Raw genomic sequence first — 17,047 nt, 5'->3', positions numbered from 1 at the left:
GCTATTTCTTGCATTAAAACAAGATTCATCTGGTGTTATAATAGTTTTAATTTTTACTTAATTTGTTCAATCTCTTTACCTTTCTTCAGTTTATCTTCTTCTTGTTTAATTTGTTTTACCAGATTTAAGTATTGAGTTTTCTTTTGTTTTCTCTCTCATGCATCTTCGTTGATAAACACTCCTCGCATATAAGCTTTAAATGCTTCCCAAACTGTCTGAATTGATATTTCCGGCTACATTAGTTTTTTCTACAAATTGTTCTTTAGATAACAGTTTTTTATTCATGTACCCTCTTATCTTTCTCTGGGCACCATGCAGAGTCAGTTTTATTGGACTGTGGTCCGCAAATTATTAGGAAGAATTTCTATTTCAAGAAGAAGAAGAAGAAGAAGAAGAAGAGATTGGATTTATACCCCGCTCTTCACTTGGAGTCTCAGAGTGGCTTACAAACTCCTTTCCCTTCTCCTCCCCACAACAGACATCCTGTGAGGTGGGTGGGGCTGAGAGAACTCTGACACAAACTGCTCTTTCAGGAACAGCTGTGCCAGAGCTTGTGACTGACCCAAGGTCACATCAGCAGGTGCAAGTGGAGGAGTGGGGAATTAAACCCGGTTCTCCCAGATTACAGTCCGCGCACTTAACCACTACACCAAACTGGCTCTCTAACTTGATTCACTAAGGTAATGGAGGTCCACACCATATCTATTCTTGACCATGAGTTGTGTCTATTTGAGTAAAAGGTAAAGTCTTTTTTCTCCAAGTTTCTCACTCTCCATAAATCTACTATATTTTGTTCTTCCACTAACTCCATGAATGATTTTGGTAGTGTGTTTCCCCATTTTTTATTTTTTCTCAAGCTTTTCCTATCCACTTCAGGGTCAAATACCATGTTGAAATCACCAAGAATACATAATTCATCATGTGGCTGAGACACTACCATATCTTGTATTGTTATAAATTTTTTTCCTGGTTTTGGTTGGATGCATATATATTTACGATCAACAGTTTTCTATTTCTTTGGATTAATGATATTGCCACTACTCTTCCATCTGTAGATAGCATAAATAAGTTCAGGGTTTAAATATCTGTAGATAGCATAAATGTTCAGGGTTTAAATCTTCTTTAACATATAAGGCAACACCACTTTATTTCTTTCATCTGCTGCAAAAAATACAGCATGATGTTACAGAGCAGGCGTTTAACTGCCTGCGCCACCGCTCCCTTTCTTCCTTATATGAGTCTCTTGTATACACGCTATTTCTGCTTTTATTTTATTTAATTGATGAAAAATCCTTTTTCGTTTCTGAGGACTGTTTAAGCCATTCACATTAACCGATAAAATGTCCAGCTTATTATTTCTTTCCATTTTTGTTGGCGATTCTATTTATTCTTCCTGCAGGTGCTCTCTCTCCTGATGGCACCTTCGAACCCAGACTTAATCATTCTCAACAGCACAGGCCTAAGATACCAGATTTCAAAAACAGGTAGGGATGGGCATGAACCAGCTCACTAATATAAGTTCATGATTAATTTTGGCTGGGTCATGGTTTGTGAATTAAAGTTTGCGAACTGAGGAGCTGCCACAAATGTTCATTAATTTTAAGGAAGTTTGTGGCAGTTCATGGCATTTCATGAAGAGCAGAAAGCAGGGGTTTAAATGGGTCAGAGCCTGAGAAAATTCTTTTGGGAAATTAATCGCATCCCTGTGAGGCTAGGGCACAGTGTGAAGCTTCTGGGGTGGGAGATTAGAAGCATCTGATGTCCTGTCCTGAACAGTTTCTCACCACAGAAGCCACCTTTCACCTCAGCCCCACCCCGCCGTTTTCTTCTCACTGTTAAAGAAATAAAGTAAGAAACAACAACCACAAATCTTTCTGGCAATTGCTCAAGTTGTATGGTGCCAAACGAAGAGATCTGGGAATCAGCACATGCATGACTACAGCAGTCTGAAATGGTGGACACAATAATGACTCCTAGCAACCCTCGCGGAGGAAAAAAAACAATCTTCCATTCAGCTAAATCGCTGGTTTCATTTTTAAAAATCTTACTTCCTCATGGCTGAGAGTCTGTGTTGGTGTACTATATGGAGTAGGGTAACAATGGGGTGGAAAGGGGTGGTTGGCTCTTTCTGATTTTATATACCCACACATAGTACAATGGTGTGGGGATCTCACACAAGGAAATGGCACCCCTTCTAGAAGCATCAGCCCTGAATGGGCTTTCCATGCCAACATAGCTATTCCCAGAAATCATAAGCAGAAAGGAAGGTGAGGTGAAGCCACATGCAAATGATTATGCCCCTTTCCTCATTATTCTAGCTAGTTCTGCAGTCTTGTTCATTCCATTCTCCCTTAGCTTTTCATTGGCAGATATATAACACCAGAGATGGTGTGCATGTGAATCCTGCTGGTGCCCTTTCTCCTGGCTAAAGCAGCAAGGAGGATACTGAGCCGTACCCTCAATCGACTTTGAAATGCTAGAATTACATTAAACCAATACCTTTCCTCCCAGGACTGTGTAATCCATAAGGGATTCTGTTTAATTGCAGGAAATAGCCATCATCAGTCTGCACGTCATATTGTTCGCTGGGATATCCCCAGGACTGGATGGTTTCAGGCTGTAAGGAAACAAACAATCAAAAATCCTTGAAGGGAAATCAGATCATTACTATTATCTTGTTTGGGCAATTGCCAGAACTAGCTAGTTCACAGTTTTGTGATCTTAAAAGATCCAGGACCAAGAATATTGTTCAAGAGGGGTGGGAATGGGGCAGGAAAAAGGTGGGTGGTGATGGAAAAGCAGTGGATTCAGCTAACTGAAAGTGGAATGGAGGGAAAGTAATGCAGAAGCAAAAGTTGACACACATATCCCTTTAAACGCCTTCTGCGAGTCCTGTGAGTCCATGGCGAAGGCATTTAAGAGGACTGTGAACTCTTCAGACACCCTTTAACTGCAGCTATCTGGTGTTCCCAGAAAATCCTAAATATTTTCAGGGTAATTTGGGATTTGCTATACTGGATCGCCAAAATGATCCTCAAATGTGTATTTCACTGAAAAAAATAGCCAATAAGGTCTTTTTTCAACTATCATCATCATCATCATCATCATCATCTTTCAATTTATTTATCGCTCAATCCTGCAGAGCTTGCTGGCTTTGAGCGATTTACAGTTACTCAATACACACTGGACTAACAATGATTCAAGGGGTAAGGGAGGACAACATATAATCTTTAAATTACACACGTTCGCAACCGACAGGAAGTTTGTTCAGCTGTAAGGTCAGACGTGTTCCAACGGCATTTTTCCCTCGGCATGGCTTGATGTTGTCAGCTTTCTCAAGGACTGCTTCAAGTTGCAGCACAGCACTGCGACCGCCTGGCCGGACAGCCCATTACAGGCTTCCTTAATGCCAAAGAGGCTTTCTAGGCTTTCGGTCTTACGCGCTGGACATTCCGTTTTGCCGGCTAACACCTCCACCACCGAGGGGTTTAGTGTGCCCACCCTCTCTAAGGAGTGGTACCCATTTTATCTACTCGCTGAAGCTTTCGAACCGTTGGGTGGACAGCGAACTGGGGACAAGGCTGGTAGCTCACACCAGCACGGGGCTAGAACTGACAGCAGCTCTGTTCAGCTCAGATGTATTAACCAGAGGATAAATCCCCTGTGCCACCCTGTGGCTTGAAAATTTATTTATTATATTATATTTATACCCCGCCCTCCCAGCCATGGCCGGCTCAGGGTGGCTTACAACAGCATAAAACCAACAATAAATAAAATAACAATCCTAAAACCATAAAAATCACAATATTAAAGGTGCTAACAATAATGATCCAGTTTCCACGCTCCTAAAATGGTGTTTTAAGTTTGCACCTTCTGTTGTCTCATAGCACAGCACTACAAATGCTAACTTTTAAATGAATATGAAGTCACTACCAAATTAAATTCCACCCATGGTTCAAACTGATTAAAAGGGACCACATTTGAGCCTCCTCCCTCCATAACCACAGAATAGCCTTAACTTCAGCTTGGTTTCAAACCATGCCAATGGCTTTGCTAGCTGGATATTACTACCAAATACTGCTGACTTCACATCTTCGTATTTGTGGAGCTTCATTTCCAGAAGACTTATCACACTACATTTTATCCTGTCCTCTTTATATAGTGCCCAGAACCAGATTTCTTACAGCACTTTCAATGGGCTTAATTTTTTCTTCAGACTCAGATAAGATGCTTTTCCTTACCTCAGATGCTGATTCATTTGTCTCCTCTGAGGGCTGCGGTCACACACTCTAAATATTCCACTTTCAATCCACTTTTATTCCACTTTCCAACTGGATTTTGCCAGTTCACACAGTAAAATCCATTTGGAAAGTGCACTGAAAGTGGATTTAAAGTTGATCATTTGGTGTATGTGGCTTTAGCAGCCAAGAAAATATGGGCTAGAGTCACATCCAAACAAGGCAATGTTTTTATTTGTTTACTGCTTTTGGTTAGATTGTTTTAATGCTGATATTTGTGATTATGTTATATGTGTCAGATTGTAATGGCCTTTGGCCACAGGCAATAAACTGTATTGTACTGTAACTAACAAAACAAGAACCAGAATCTTCTGGTTCATCTAGCTCTTCTCCATTTTGACCTCTCAATAGTCTTGTGAGGTTAGATAGGCTGAGAGAGAGTGAATTACCCAAGGTGACCCAGTGAGCTGCACAGCAGAGTGAAGATCTGAACATGAGTATCCCAGGTCCTAGTTGACACTTGCTGAACCTGAGTATCTGAGTCCTAGTTGACATTTGAACAGGCACATCTCTCTGACTCCGTTTCCTTCCTTCTCGCTTTCACAAAGCTCTTCTCAGGTCCTACTCTGGAGAACACATCAAGAATGATACCTGCCCACTTCTACGTTATTCTCTTACTGCAGCTGTTTAGAAGCTTCTCAGTTACATACCACAGAGTCAAATAAAACATTATTAATATTATTAATTAGAATGAGGTGGGTTTTTTTCCCCCAAAGTGCAAAATATTTGAAATCAGATAATTCTCTGTCTCACAAACAAGCCTTCTTTGGACTGGACTATCACCACATAATCTAGTTCCAGAAGAATAGTTGTTGCAACAAAAAGTAAGAGGAATCTGGGGGCACTTTAAAGATGATCAACATTTTATTCTGGGATAAATTTGCGTTGACTAAACCTTCTTCTCAAGTAGAATAAGAATATTTTGAAATAATATTTTGCCGGTCTTTAAGGTGCCACAAGACTCCTCCTTATTCTAGAATCTAGGTCTTAGATGAGCACTTGGTCATCTGGTAAAGGTAAAGGTTCCCTTGCTCGAAAGCCAGTCGAATCTGACTCTAGGGTTGCGGTGCTCATCTCCGTTTCAAAGCCGAAGAGCCAGCGCTGTCCGAAGACGTTTCCGTGGGCATGTGGTCGGCATGACTAAACACCAAGGCGCACGGAACGCTGTTACCTTCCTACCGAAGTGGTACCTATTTATCTACTTGCAATTTCTTGCTTTCAAACTGCTAGGTTGGCAGAAGCTGGTACTAGAGATGAGAGCTCACTCCATCATGCAGCACCCGGGTCTTGAACTGCTGAACTACTGACCTTCCACAGCCTGCAGTTCAGTGTCTTAACCACTTGAGCCACCGCAGCTCCTGGTCATCTGGTACTGAACATTAAATTCAATTTAAATGAATAAAGTAAGTTATTATAAACAGATCAGACTTTTTTGTCATCAAGTCACAACTGATGTATGGCTAACCCATGGGGGTTTTAAGGCAAAAGACATTCAGAGGTGGTTTGCCATTGCCTGCCTCTGCATAGCAACCCTGGTATTCCTTGGTGGCCTCATTCAAATACTGACTAGACTGACCCTGCTTAGCTCCTGAGATCTGACAAGATTGGGCTAACTTGGGCTATCCAGGTCAGGGCATGTCAGACTTACCTATTACATTTTATCCCATCCTTCCTCCAAGGAGTTTAGAGAGGTAGGCATGGTTTTACTCACCATCTTAGTCTCACATCAACCCTGTAAAGTAGGCCAGTCTAAGACAAGATGACAGATCCATGGTTGCTCAGTGTATTGCATGTCACAATGGGATATGAGTTTCTACTCCAATACTCTAATAACTGCTGTTGTTTCAAGCTGATTTATGTTGCTCTCCCCACAGTGTACCTTTTAGCCCCCCACTGCAGAGGTTCTGAGTATGGATGTGAAAGTACTTGCTCTTGAAACCCAGTTGAAAAAGGAATTATACAATTTATTATCACAGCAGTGCAAGTGGCCAGTTTCAAAGCACACATGAATACTTACTATTGTCATGAACACTTGAGGATTCAAATGTCTTCCTAAGTCTTCTGAGTGTGTAGTCCGTTGTATTAAACATATCACTGCCACAACCAGCCACATTATAGTCCTGTGTGAAACAGCATAGTTAGTTTGAAAAGCAATGCAGCACCCAGCATCTGAAAACTGTTATCAATTTTGTATTAGAATGTTGATTGATTTTGGAAGATGCTTGGGTACCTTGAAACTATCTGCCCATCTTTTGGAGGCTAATTGATGGTCAATGAAAATGGATCCTCCATGTCCTTACTACAGCTAAAAGACTTGTATTATAACACTGGAAAAATAAAGACCCACCTCTGGTAAATCAATGGATTGAGGACCTTGGAAGTCTGTGAATATCTGAAAGCATGGCATATAGATGACAATTCGTATGGACTTGTTTTTAGATATTTTTAAACCTCTTATAGAAATGTTTACAATTTTTCCACCACTGTTGTTATATTTGTGTCTTTACTTTTTAAAAATCTATTTAATTGTTGGATTTTGAGGGTTTTTTAACTTGCTGTTTTTTTAAATAAACTTTTTTTTAAAAAAAAGCATCTGAAAGCATTAATCTTTAGGATGGGAGATATACATGGTAACAGGAAACCAAACCACTGAATGAAATTGCAACATTAAGGATATTTGCAATGCAGTAGCAAACCATCTGTGATTCCAAAACAATTTATTTCAATTAATTTTGAAACGGATGCAGTTTGCTTATAATCCATTTCTGTTTCCAAGTAAACTTCAAGTATGTATGCATATGTGAGTGACACACGCATGCACGCGCACACGCACACACCTATGTACATACACATTTCTGACTTTAAAAAAGACAAAGCATACTAGATAAGAGAAAGATTAATTTACCTGTGCATGTGCACCATCCAAGTCTTCTCTGGCTTTCCAGTATCCATCTAGTTCCCTGTTATATGGTCAAGCTTGATCACCTGCTGTTTCAGCTCATTTGAACAGGCACACCCAGTTCATCAAACTGTTTAGCTAGTGCCTCTTATGAGTTCTTATGTGGTAATATTGTTCTGTAATTGTTTTATAGCTTGTATTCTATTTTAATTTTTTGTATGTTTTAAGAATGTTGTAACCTGCCCTGAGCCTCCAGCACAGAGGAGGGAGGGCTAAAAGTAAATAAATAAATAAATAAATGTCCTGCTTGAGAGTCACAAGCAGGGAGCCAATTGTTGGGTGACCAGTTTGGACACTTTTGCATGAATTCAGGTGCATCCAGTTTGCACAATTACACTGATTTATTTTACTGCTCCTGCAAGAAAGCTTCACTTTGTTTTTTTAGTTAAGAATTGCTATTTAGGTGTCTCTGTATGAACCTACCTAACTTGCGATCAATTCTTCCAGTCACTATATGAATAGATGCTGCTGACTGTACAGATGGAGACTTATCACAAAACATTGAAATACAAAAAGGAACTAGACACTCTCACCACTATTGTTCATATTTGTACTTGAACTATTGAATAATATGATTAGAGAAGATATTTATATCAGAGGAATCAAAATAAGAGGAGAAGAATATAAAGTATAAGCATTTGCAGATGATTCGATATTTATCCTAGAAAATCCACTGGATTCAATTATACAATTATTAACAACAAGGGGTGGACCCACGATTCTCGTGGGACGGAGGCAGAGGAAGCAGCAGGAGGAGGTAAGTACCCCCCATCCCTCTGTTTCCCCGTGTCCTCCACCCCCTTGCCTTCCCCCCTTGCCTCCCCTCCCCCCGCGCCCAGCTCCGAACCGAGGCCTGGGAGGCTGCACCCATCCCGCTGTTTCCCCGTCTCCTCCACCCCCTTGCCTTCCCCCCCAGCCCTGCTCCGTAGCGAGGCCTCGGGAGGCTTTAGCCGGCCGGGCCTCGCTGTTTCCACCCCCCCCCGCGTGCGCGCCGCCCTGCTCCGAACCGAGGCCCGGGAGGTTGCAGCCGCCCGGGCCTCGCTGTTCCCCAGCCACCCGCCCGATGGCGGCGGCGGTGGAGGTGGCGGCGGCGGCTTCCCCCCTTCCCCCGGCTCCGAGCCGAGGATCGAGCGGGGAGCCGCTCGGCCCTCGCCGCTCTGGGCCCCCCTCCCGGGTCGCAGCTCGCCACTTCCCTTCCAAGCGGCGGCGGCAGCCTCGGTCGCAGAGTGTTTCCTGCGCATGCGCAGGGGATGCTCTGTGAGTTTCGGGGGGATTTAAATATCCCCCCAATTCTTTTTTCAACATTTAGGATTTTTGTGCACACGTGGGGACTGCCCCACGTGTGCACAAACCTCTCCCTGCCCCCCAAGTGCCCCCAAAGTGCGGATTTAGATATCCGCACAGAGGGGGCCACTTCACTATTAGATATATTGATATTGCAGCATTATGGCCAGGTGGCTGGACTGAAGATTAACTTAACCAAGTCAAAAATGTTAACAAAATATATGACTAAAGATCAAGTCCAACAGCGACAAGAGAAATCAGACTTTGAAGCATGAAAAAGAGTAAAATATTTAAGAATAAACATAACGAATAGATGTAGTTCTTTGGTGAAAGATAACTACATGAAACACATGCTAGAAATTAAAAAGGATCTGGAAAAATGGGAAAACCTACGAATGTCTTTTATGGGCAGAATAACTATAATAAAGATGACCATTCTTCCAAAATTTATTTTTTTATGCCAAACAATACCCGTTTTCCAAAATTTACAATATTTTAAAGAACTTGTTAAAGTGACACCACAATTTATATGGCAGAATAAAAAAACCAAGAATAAAAATGAAAGCTTTACAGGTTGCTAAAGAAAGAGCTGGATTTGCATTATCTTATGGCTCTTATGTTATAGAGCAGCAGTATTTATATGGTATGGAAAGTCAGATATACATAAATATTTTAAACAACATCTGGTCAGAAAATCTTTATTGATGGTATGGAAACATATTAAAAGGTTATTTTATACTAAGACACCTAAATGGATCTCACCACTTGAAGCCTTTACAAATCCTAATTGGCTGCAAAAAATAAGTTGTTGAGATATGAGGATTTGTTGGATAATAAAAGTGAACTAAAATTAACAGAAAAACTTAAAGAACAAGAGATCAATATAAACTGCTGGGAAAGGGTACAAACAGAGTCAAGATTAGCTAAATATAAGCCATTTGGTTTTTATTAAAATATAACAGAAATGGATAAGATGTTATATGATGATGATAAATTGATTAAAAAATTGTATAAAATAATGTTAGAAGATAAAATGCAAGATGAAATAATTAAAAACTGTATGGTTAAATGGGCACAAAATCTGGGTCATAATATTGGTTTAGACCAATGGTCACATGTAGTGCTCTTTTTGTAGCTTGAACTCCTTTGCATATTAGGTGACACACCCCTAATGTAGCCAATCCTCCAAGAGCTTACAGAGCTCTTCTTACAGGGGCTACTGTAAGCTCTTGGAGGATTGGCTACACTAGGGATGTGTCACCTAATATGCAAAGGAGTTTCTGCTACAAAAAGAGCCCTGGCACATGTATGGAAAATGAATATAAAGATTACTAAAGTGACCTCTTATAAGGAAAATAAATATATAATGTTTTATAGATGGTATATTACTACAGACAAATTAGTTACATTTTATCCTGACCTACCAAATGATTGTTGGAAATGTCAAAAAAATGTTGGTTCATTTTTTCATATGTGATGGACATGTGATAAAGTTAAAAAGTACTAGTGTTGAATACAAGAACTGTTACAAAAAGTGTTAAAAACTACTGTACCTTATACACCAGAACTGTTTTTATTGAATATAGCACCAGAGAACTACAAAAAAGAAGACTTTTATCTTACCATACACATAGTGACAGCAGCAAGAATATTATATTGGAGCTAAATATTGGAGAAGAAATGAAGTCCCTCCAATGGAAGAAGTTATAAATAAAATATTGGAAATAGCAGAGATGGACAATTTAACTTCAGTTTTGAGAAGACATAACAAAGAAAACTTTGAGGATACATGGTCAAGATTTTATAAATGGATAGAAAAGTATAGCACATAAAACTTTCAGACATATAATTGAAATAAAAAGAAATAAGGACCATATATTCAATTGTAAGCAAAAGATATTTATGATAAAAGAAATGAATGTTTTGGATATAGTATGAGGTCACAAACTAGGTTAAATAATAATACAAATGCATTTCCCCAAACTTGTATTTATGTAGGTTTGTCTTTGTCTGTCTCATATATGAAATAAAAAAACCTTTTGACAGATGCCCCCAAACCCAAAAAACAAAAAACAAAGAACCCTGTAGGCCAGATAATCTATCCAATATCTGACATTTGAAGGATAACTCTGACTGGGCAAGGTCAATGAAGATATGGACTTCAAAGGATCTGGGGGGAGCTTATTGCACATGTAATCAAAAAGATCTGAGCAAGGAAAATTCACTGCAATCATGTTCGTGTTAAAATTCTCAGAAAACTTAATTCTAAACCCATTCTAAATCATAGAAAGGAAAAAGATGCAAGCAGTGCTTATTGCCTACTGAAACTCCATGTCCAGTTACTGTCTGAATTATGGATGTGCACCTGGAATTTTTTTTTCAGATTTTGATTTTGGGAAGGGCATAAATACCAGTATTATGAGTTACTTGGATCATCAATATTGGCTTGGTATTCAAGTTCAGTGTTTTGTTTTTTTAATTCTGAAATTATTTGGGTCCATTATTCATTATCAGAAAATCTTTCCAGAGGGTTGGAGTGCCCGCTTTTCAAGCAAATGGCACCAAAAGTGCCAGAAACCTAGCCCAATCTGTCCAGTAAAGACTGCCAAGTTTCAAGTTGATTGGACCAATGGATCCAATTTTATAGGCCCCTGAACAAGCTACCCCCAAGCTACCCTACACTGTTTCCTATGGGGAACCAATTCCATGATTTCTCCAGGGGGGGAAAGTCAATAGCCAAACACACAAGGGCAAACAACAACTGGCCAAAACCCTCCCAAATCAAACAGAATCAACAAGTCCAACAGAACCAGTGTCAAAAAAGAGAATCTGACCCAAACCAGTTTAAGCATGGTACACAGCAGTAAGCCCACCAGAACCAATTTGGAACCAGGAAATCCAAGCAGAACTGAAGTAAACCAACTAAAGCAAGCAACGCTGTTGCAAGACCAACAGAACTAATTTCAAACCAGAGAATCCAAGTCAAATGAATCTGAGAAGGTAATGCCAAGAAATGGCAAGAATAGACTGACAAAGACACACTGTATAATTGAAGAGGGAAAAACAGTCCTGGGAGCTTTAAAATGCTGGCCCCAGATATTCTTGAACATTTCTAGAACTTTTCAGAACCCATTCACTAGTATCCCAAAATATCCCAAATACCATCTGGATATCTGAAATTGCCGGAAAGTATCAATAAGGTATTTTTGGATATATATTAGGAACAGAAATATCTAAATGCACCTGCCTAGCCAGAGTACCAGCTGTGTTTGTAGGGCAAGGGAAAAGAAAAGCCCACAGCAAAGTTTTCACCCAAACCACAACTTTTGCATTTCTGATCCCAGAACACCTCCAAACCTTTTGGCTTTAGTGTAAGTACCTCCAACCTGGTGCTGGAACAGCTGCACTGTACTTGATTTCTTGCTGTATGACATCTCAGCACAAGGTGCGTGGCTGGAAAGACCTCATCAACACAAAAAAGGGAGAGGGTGGGACCGTGAGGTTTTCATTAGAACATAAATAACTGATGGGAAGAAGCTTGGTCAGGACGATTCATTCTGACCTCCAGTCATTTCTGAATGAATTAAAGAGCATCAGTTTTATGGGTTTTGGAGAGGAAAGTTATTTCTGTCCGTTGATGTATATAAGTGTGCAACATTTTTATAAAAGACTGACTAGTTTAGAATTATGTTGATCAATTTATGAGTATTTGGATTGGAAGATGATATTGCTGGGAACCATGTAGGCACTCAGTAAGTGTTTGTTTAATATTTATCATTACTAGTATTATTGTGAGATACTTTAATAGCTGGAATCCTTGCTATTAAGTCAGGAAGAATATTTATCTTTTGTCTGAGCAAACCAGCATGGCCTTGTAGTTAAAAACCAGTTAAAAATGTCAGGCCAGCCCAAATCCCATTCAGTTATGAAATTTATGGGGTGATGCTGGACTGTCATGTCTCAGCCTAACCCAGACTACACAGTTGTGAGAATAAAATGGAGGAGGGAACACTCTGAGGTCCTAAAGGTAGGATTTAAAGAAGAATAGACATAACAGATGTGTAGATTACAATATGTACCGTAACTGTTTTTAAGATAGTAGTCAATATCAGAAGCAATAACCGTATAGAAGAAAAATATAATGACCTCTTAAACTGAATCAAAAGGAAACACGTGTGCACAAATGATCTGCATTCTAATTCCAACCCATTTTAATTCCAACCCACTTTCTCACTGTTCCAACCTTGCCCCCTTGCCTTCATGAGAACCCCAATGATAAACACATTCAGACATGCATTATTATCATCTGATGACTTTAATGTAGTGGTTTGAATATGTGAATGAATCATCACGAATCAAACAGCACAAAAATACTTGCACATCACATCCTAACCAAACGATGCTTTTGCTTATATCAACTTATTCCCATGGAGTCAGTAATTAGCTGCAAATGATAAAGCACTTAGCAATAATGTGATGAATGAGGTACATGCCTGTAGGGTTATGGTTTAATTTGTTTAATCAGAGGGGGGAAGAGCACATTAATAAACCCAGGTCTGAATTCTGAAGTACTGGAATGCCTTCTTTCATGCTGTGGGATGAATATTAGGAAATTTTCTATATGACATTTCTCTTGGCAAAAGTATCCAATTCCAATTCCAATAACCTTTATTGGCATAACAATAACTTTAAAAAGAAAACAGTACAAATCAGCCCATATGCCAACAAATAAAAACAGAGAACAGCAATTTGTATATAGAAATAATAATAGGGCAAGGTGATAAAAGTTCGGAACAGTAATATTGAGTATTACAGTAATTAAAACAGTTGCAGTAAGAAACTTCAATATCCGGAGAGGGATCATAGATACACCTTATCTCTCTCACTCGCTCTAAATGGTCCCAATTAATAAGGGAGAAAATTAATTCTTTAGGTATTGACTTAGACTCCCTGGTTAATTCCAATGTAACCTATATATTCCAAATAATTCAAAGGAGAATTCAGGATATTGACTTACAATTAATAAAAGCTGGAATGGAGGGGACTTGCTCCCCCCATTTCCTAGGTCTTGCTCTCCCACAAAACTCTATGGCTCAGTACTTTTCAAGCCTAACAATCCCTTCTTAATGCAGAGCATTTCTGCTGGCCGGACTCAATATATTTCCCTCGGCTGTGGTCACAGGCTGATACAAGAGTATCCCCTATGAGGCAAGATTCTGCAGATGTCTTAGCAAAGAACCTGACTCTGCTCAGCATATCCTCTTAAACTGCCCACTGTTTACTCAGCTACGTTCACACTTGATTAGCCATCTCCTTCAACTCTCTAAGGCTGCGACCAATAGAGGTATTGAATTCTTACTAGTGGATAAAAACCCTGAAGTTACTGAGCAGGTGGCAATTGTTTTATCGATTGTTTGTTGGATCATAACTTTACTCACGTTTGTACTTGCTTTCATTGTGTATGTAGAGAGGATCATTCCTTAGGATCCTTGTGCGCTCTATCTGGTGTGCGCCTCTTGATGCCGTGCTGGCTCTGTGCTGCGGTGGCCTTTAGGGGCAAAAAGTTGCATCAATCCTTTGGCTTCTGCCTTGGGAGAGGCACCTCTTGCACCCCAGGCTGCGCCCCCCTCCAGGGGGCTGGGGGGTCCAAAATCAACTCAGACCCCCCCATCGGCACATTTGTGGGGCACTCACATTGGAGCTATGAAGGAGCATGCCTGCTTGCGAGTCACCAAAATCCAGAAGTTCAACTCTGGCTGGTTTCTTAGCACTCCTTTGACTCATCCCTGAATGTAGAGATGCCTGGCCAAAGCAAAAGTGGTGAAACCACCATTTATTAAGGCAAACCAGGATCTTGGTGATCATCTGTAAGCCAAATCCTATTTTCATAAGCTAACCATGATTTTGGATCTGAAATGATCCAAATCTGAACTCTCAAAATTAGAGATGGCCCAGCCCATTAAAGGTTCTATAGGTACATGCTTAAGTCATACCTGAACAGCAGGGGAGCCATTTCCCTGTGTCTTTTTACCATGTGACAACTGACAGTACAAGATTCCTCCACCAACCAGAAAACATGAAACTATTTTTCTGCTACTTTTCAAAAATTAAAAAGCCAATTACATTATCTGTTTACAGCCATAACTTCAACATAAAACATAACTTTTTGGTTACTGTAAATCATGTGATTATGTTTGATTCATGCGTGAAAATGATGACTCTGCAATTTTTGGCTCGTTTTAATGGAGATGGGAACTTAATTTTGGTTTAAGAGCTGTTTGTGTAGCTCAGCCAAAAAAAGGTTGTTAGCAGGAACAGTGCTCAGGGCGCAGGAGGTTTGCCAACCTCTCAGAATGACAGGTGATCTCCAGGCTACACAGATCAGTTCCTCTGTGGAAAATGGCTGCTTTGGAGAGTGGACTCCAAATGTAGTCAAACGTAGGCTAGCTCACAGCTTTAATGCTAGTAGCTCTTTTTGCTCATGAGGTTGAATTTTTCTTCACAACACTCCACAGCTTAGAGGGAACATTGAATTCCAGGCCTGGAAAGGAGAAGCTTGAGATAGAGTAATGCATTTGTTTTATCCAAATTTGTCAGTTATAAAATCTACTTCCATTTGTTGACTTGGAATATAATAGATCCTGTTAGAATAAAACTGGTTAGGCCCTAACTGGGAAGGTGGAAAAAGCATGGGTTGAGGGGATTTTGAGTTGGCAAGCACCCTGAGACAACAGTGATAGGAGGGTCCTCATACTGGGTGCCTTTGGGCTCTGCAGTCAGGGTGATTCAATTGGGGGCCTCTTTGGCGTGGGGCCCTTAAGGCTTTGCAGTCATGGGCTGGTATGTGCCCTTCCCTCTACGCACTGGCATGTGGGCTGGGGCGAGTACAAACAAATACAAATACAATACCTTTATTGGCATAAGAGATAAAATACAACGTGCAGCATAGAGCCTCAAGATAGCCGGGGGGGGGGGGGGTTTTTGTTAGCACATTCCAAATTGGCTTAATATGAGCCTCTCCTCCTAGATACCTCATAGAAAAATTTGCTACAGGTTCAAGAATTTCTATATTATGAGAAGACAATAAAGAAATAATGTTATACTCAACAGATTGGCCCTAAAGAGGATCCATCACAGGTTCAATATAAGCAACACGGATGTCATAGTGGAATTTACAGTACAAAAGAACATGTCCAATAGATTCAATTTCTCCCATCCCACATGGGCACAATCTATCTTTATAGGGAATTTTCTTGAACCTTCCTGATAAAACAGCTGAGGGAAGGATGTCAAACCAAGCTAGCATGAAAGCTCTACGAAGATGGGGCTGGATCAGTCTTGCCAGATATCCTGAGGAAATGTGGCTGAAAGAGAGTCACATACTCAAGGGAGAGCAATGTCTGTGTGCAAGTCTTCTCAGCTCTTGCACCTCTATATCAAAGAGTCTTTGTTTGAGTAAGGCAAAAGCCTTCTGCTCAGACAGAAATACCAAGTCATCAAAACTAAAGCCTATCATAGAATTTTTTCCTCTATATTAATAAACCAAGTTGGGATTCATAGCCAATCATAGAATTTTTTCCCTCTATATTAATCAACCAAGATGGGATTCTGTTAACATGTGTACCACAAGACCGTTTGGGCCACATCTAAAATGAAGGTGCAGCCAAAATTTAAAGGTTATGGTCCATGCCATAGTAATTAACCATCTTTGGGTTGTCTCCAGGCACATAGCTGCATATGGTAACGCAAGCTAGTAGCCTGACTGTGACGAGTAAGGTCCAGAAGGATTCCAGACCTGGCTCTGAGCTGGGGTGGGTTTGCCCTGTTAGAAGGCTTGCTTTGCAAGCCCAATGCAACCCGTGCTTTAAGGTGTTGGTGCAGATCAACTTATGTATAAATAAAATCCCCAGTTTAACTCATAACTTGTGTTGTGTTTCATTCAAGATGTGGGTGGGCAATATGTGGCAGGGGATGAGCTTTCGTGAGTCACTTCTCAGATACCTGAAGAAGTGAGCAGTGACTCACAAAAGCTCATCCCCTGCCACATATTTTGTTAGTCTTTAAGGTGCTATTGGACTCTTGCTCTTCCTTTTTTTCTGGTAAGCAACAAACAGCACATGTGGGATCCAATCATAAGAACACATTCCTGAGAGTTAGAGTCACTGAATAAAATGGAAATTACTTCTGAGTAGATCTACTTACTTGGAGCTGCAGTGGCTCAAGTGGTTAAGACGCTGAACTGCAGGCTGTGAAAGGTTGGTAGTTCAGCAGTTCAAGACCCGGGTGCCGCATGACGAAGTGAGCTCCCGTCTCTAGTTCCAGCTCCTGCCAACCTAGCAGTTCGAAAGCAAGAAATTGCAAGTAGATAAATAGGTACCACTTCAGTGGGAAGGTAACAGCGTTCCGTGCGCCTTGGGGTTTAGTCATGCCAGCCACATGACCACGGAAACGTCTTTGGACAGCGCTGGCTCTTCGGCTTTGAAACGGAGATGAGCACCACAACCCT

At 40.5% G+C, this 17,047-nt stretch overlaps 1 protein-coding gene across 1 annotated transcript in view; it reads right to left on the bottom strand.

The window, feature by feature from the left end:
- The window catches only part of LOC107121639 (lipase member M-like), a 49,757-nt gene extending 43,346 nt beyond the window's left edge, over positions 1 to 6,411 (bottom strand). Inside the window, exons 1-2 of the mRNA XM_015424597.1 lie at positions 6,316 to 6,411; positions 2,500 to 2,617 (exon numbers count right to left, since the gene is read on the bottom strand). Of these exons, the coding sequence (XP_015280083.1) occupies positions 2,500 to 2,617; positions 6,316 to 6,411 (214 nt within the window). The remainder of the gene's footprint in view (positions 1 to 2,499; positions 2,618 to 6,315) is intronic.
- Positions 6,412 to 17,047: the final 10,636 nt, after the last annotated feature.

Source organism: Gekko japonicus, unplaced genomic scaffold (assembly GCF_001447785.1).
Source record: "Gekko japonicus isolate JY-2015 unplaced genomic scaffold, Gekko_japonicus_V1.1 scaffold422, whole genome shotgun sequence".
Classification (NCBI taxonomy): domain Eukaryota; kingdom Metazoa; phylum Chordata; class Lepidosauria; order Squamata; family Gekkonidae; genus Gekko; species Gekko japonicus.
This window is presented reverse-complemented; position numbering and strand designations above follow the sequence as displayed.